We start from the raw sequence: 2,907 nt of genomic DNA on the forward strand, positions 1-2,907 counted from the left end.
GAGAGAGAGAGAGAGAGAGAGAGAGAGAGAGAGAGAGAGAGAGAGAGAGAGAGAGAGAGAGAGATTTTATTAAGTTGTTTCATCTCCTGTTGAGAATTTGCAGCTTTTTGGAGGAGCAACAGCCTTAAAACTCTCTATAAAAATATTATTTTTATATTTAAATAATTAGAATATCATTATATATATTTTACAATGAGGCCTACAACAATATACCTGCACACAACTTTTTGTTTCACAGTTACACTCTGAATTTTTTTAAATATACCACTGCAGCACAGATATATGCATTTTAAAATCAATAGTGACTGTAGTGACAGCTGTCTAATTTAGTTCCGTTCTTTAAAGTTCTTGCTTTTTGTTGGGGTCTGGGTTTGTGCATCCACATTAGTTTGTTCTGGACTCTTCACCAGGACCTGTGGGACGGTTTCCTTAGCCGGGTCCAGTGCTCTCTGTTGTGTCTTTGTCTGCATCTTCGGACCGTTTTTTTGCTCGCCTGAATTTGAGCCACTGTTACATTTACTGCACAGATCCCTCATGGTCTGAAGAGCCCACACCAAGCATTTTACAAACTCTGATGAACACGTCTGAGGACTCTCATGGAAACTGGACACTGAGAAGATTATATGATCTGACTGAGGGTTATAGCATGCACCATATCCGTTTGGAACCACTGGTCCATAACAGCAGAACATCTCCACAGTGGTCGGAACCTGAAGAAAGAGGTAATCCTTTAATTCTGCACCACAGACAGTTTAATTGTGAGGAAATGGTGTTGGTGGATGCATGCAAGGATCCAAGGATGCAGCAGGTGGACACATCCACTTGGACATTTAGTTTTAAAGACACAAGTTCACATGGAGAGGCAGAGGAATGGCAAAGACCTGACAATGACAAGCATTTTTACTAAAGCAGTTAATGACAAATACACCTATATCTGATTAACAACAGGAAATAAATGAACAAAAAACAAAGGAGGTAATACTTTAAATAAAACATTCAAAAAGTTTTTTTAAAGCTTTCAAGAAACAGAACTGAACATTTAAAACCAGAAACCAACAAAAACCCAAACAAACTCACAGTTTACTGTGATAAACATAGTTGTTTTTGTATTTGATAAGATAATACTCTATATAATGCAATACAACCTGATAACATGCAGTGCATTACAAAACAATATATCATTTGAAACCTCAGCTTTGGACTCAGTGCTGCCCAAATAGATGTCTCCTAATGTTTGACTTCCCTAACAAAGTCTTAAATAAATCAAGTTTTACAGCAGTCTTACACAATATAGGCATAATCCATGTTGTGTTTTTAAAATTTACCTGACTTGTTGAGAGGATGAACTGATTACTGATCAGATAGGCCTCGTCTTTGAAGATTTCTGGCTTCTCTATCTTCAGTTCGTGTGCGATTTCCCGTAGTCCCAGAAGATGATTGTCTATTGCCTTCCCTGTGATTGCCTGAAAAACACATGAAACATTTGATTTTTTTTACTCTTTTTTAACTTATTCAGTAATAAAACATGCTTATAAATCCCCAGATGAAAAAAAAAACAACTTACCAGAATAGTATATTTTGTCTGTGCGTTTATGGCACTTTGTAACAGCTCCATCTTCTCAGTGTCCTGCAGATATCACACAGAGATGTTAAATATTGGGTTGCCTAGAGGTTGAAAGAAGAAAAAAAGCTCATTACACTGTTCTTGGTGCAAGCACCAGTAATCAGTAATAAACCATCTCACACTCGAGCCGAGCTTCTCGTCGGTCATCGCTTTGACAAAAGCCAAGGCTTCAGGTGTGGCTGAGCGAATGTTGTCCACTCTGCCTTGGCGAAAGCGGCGGATAGAAGCGCTCTCATAGGTCGACACGGGTCTGCCATGACACCTTAATGTGCACAAGTCATGAAGCCAGAATGAATCTGATGAACAGAATAACCAGGTTCGTTTTTATTCTCTTACTTGTAGAAGGCCAGCTGCAGTGCAACTTGGATGTAGGCATCCGGACTCATTTTCTGCTTCTTGATGAACTCTTTTCCGTAGCCGAGGAACTTGTGGACATTCATGTCTAGATTTTTCACCAGTCTGGCCAAGAAAAGATGATCCATCTGGGCTTAAAGAGTGATTTGTTTCGTCACCTATAGAGATTTGAAACTGAACACCCACCTCTCAAGTTTCTCGTTGGAGGAAGCGATAAGTTTCAGCACCTCTGGAGTGCACTTCCAGCGGAGTCTGCGAGGTGCAGGCAGTTCGCTCACACTCGCTGCTCTGACCAGCTTCGACGGGCTGCCAATCCTTACATCACGTGGGATCACACCACAGAAATCAGAAAATCCTTATTTAGATTTCATCCCTGCAACACATCAGCAAAGGTTTTTTTCCCCCTTCCTTACATATATTTAAGGAGATACTCTGTGCACTGCACAAGAACAATCCCTTCGAAAGGCGAATGTTCACACACGACTCCACAGCATCCGTCAGCTCCTACAACGAACTGGAAAAGGAAATATTGTTTTAATGAGATTTTCATGATAAACTTGTCAGCCTGCAAAGGGTTAACTTAACAAAGTGAAGCTTTGTAGCTGTTAAGGTATGTTATGGTAGCTAACCAGAAGGTTTCCTCTCAATATTTCCTAGTCTCCAACCAAATAATCTTTGAATAAATGCAAGAGACTATAAAGTTGTTCACTCATGTAATTTTCTTTTTCATTCAAGTACAGATCCAGTAAATAATCTAATATTGATCAAAACCTCTTTCATCCTCAGCTGATGATTTTTAGTTTGCTTTAACGAGTTAACTTTGCATGAAATTCAGAGTTGAACATTAAAGAGACAAACTGGATGTATGGATGTAGGTATGGGTATGTTTATATATATATATATACACACACACACACATATATATATAT

The 2,907-nt window shown here is 39.0% G+C and overlaps 1 protein-coding gene across 2 annotated transcripts in view; it reads right to left on the minus strand.

Annotated features, from left to right (window-relative positions):
- Positions 1–6: 6 nt before the first annotated feature.
- Positions 7–2,907, minus strand: part of chata (choline O-acetyltransferase a) — a gene marked incomplete in the record, with an annotated part of 7,908 nt that continues 5,007 nt past the window's right edge. The window contains 6 exon segments of one of the 2 annotated variants that reach the window (XM_014005115.1): positions 7–710; positions 1,326–1,463; positions 1,565–1,627; positions 1,745–1,886; positions 1,961–2,083; positions 2,165–2,293. In XM_014005115.1, coding sequence (XP_013860569.1) covers positions 327–710; positions 1,326–1,463; positions 1,565–1,627; positions 1,745–1,886; positions 1,961–2,083; positions 2,165–2,293 — 979 coding nt within the window. 2 annotated transcript variants of the gene reach the window in all.

This window comes from Austrofundulus limnaeus, unplaced genomic scaffold (genome assembly GCF_001266775.1).
Source record: "Austrofundulus limnaeus strain Quisiro unplaced genomic scaffold, Austrofundulus_limnaeus-1.0 Scaffold28, whole genome shotgun sequence".
NCBI classification, from domain to species: domain Eukaryota; kingdom Metazoa; phylum Chordata; class Actinopteri; order Cyprinodontiformes; family Rivulidae; genus Austrofundulus; species Austrofundulus limnaeus.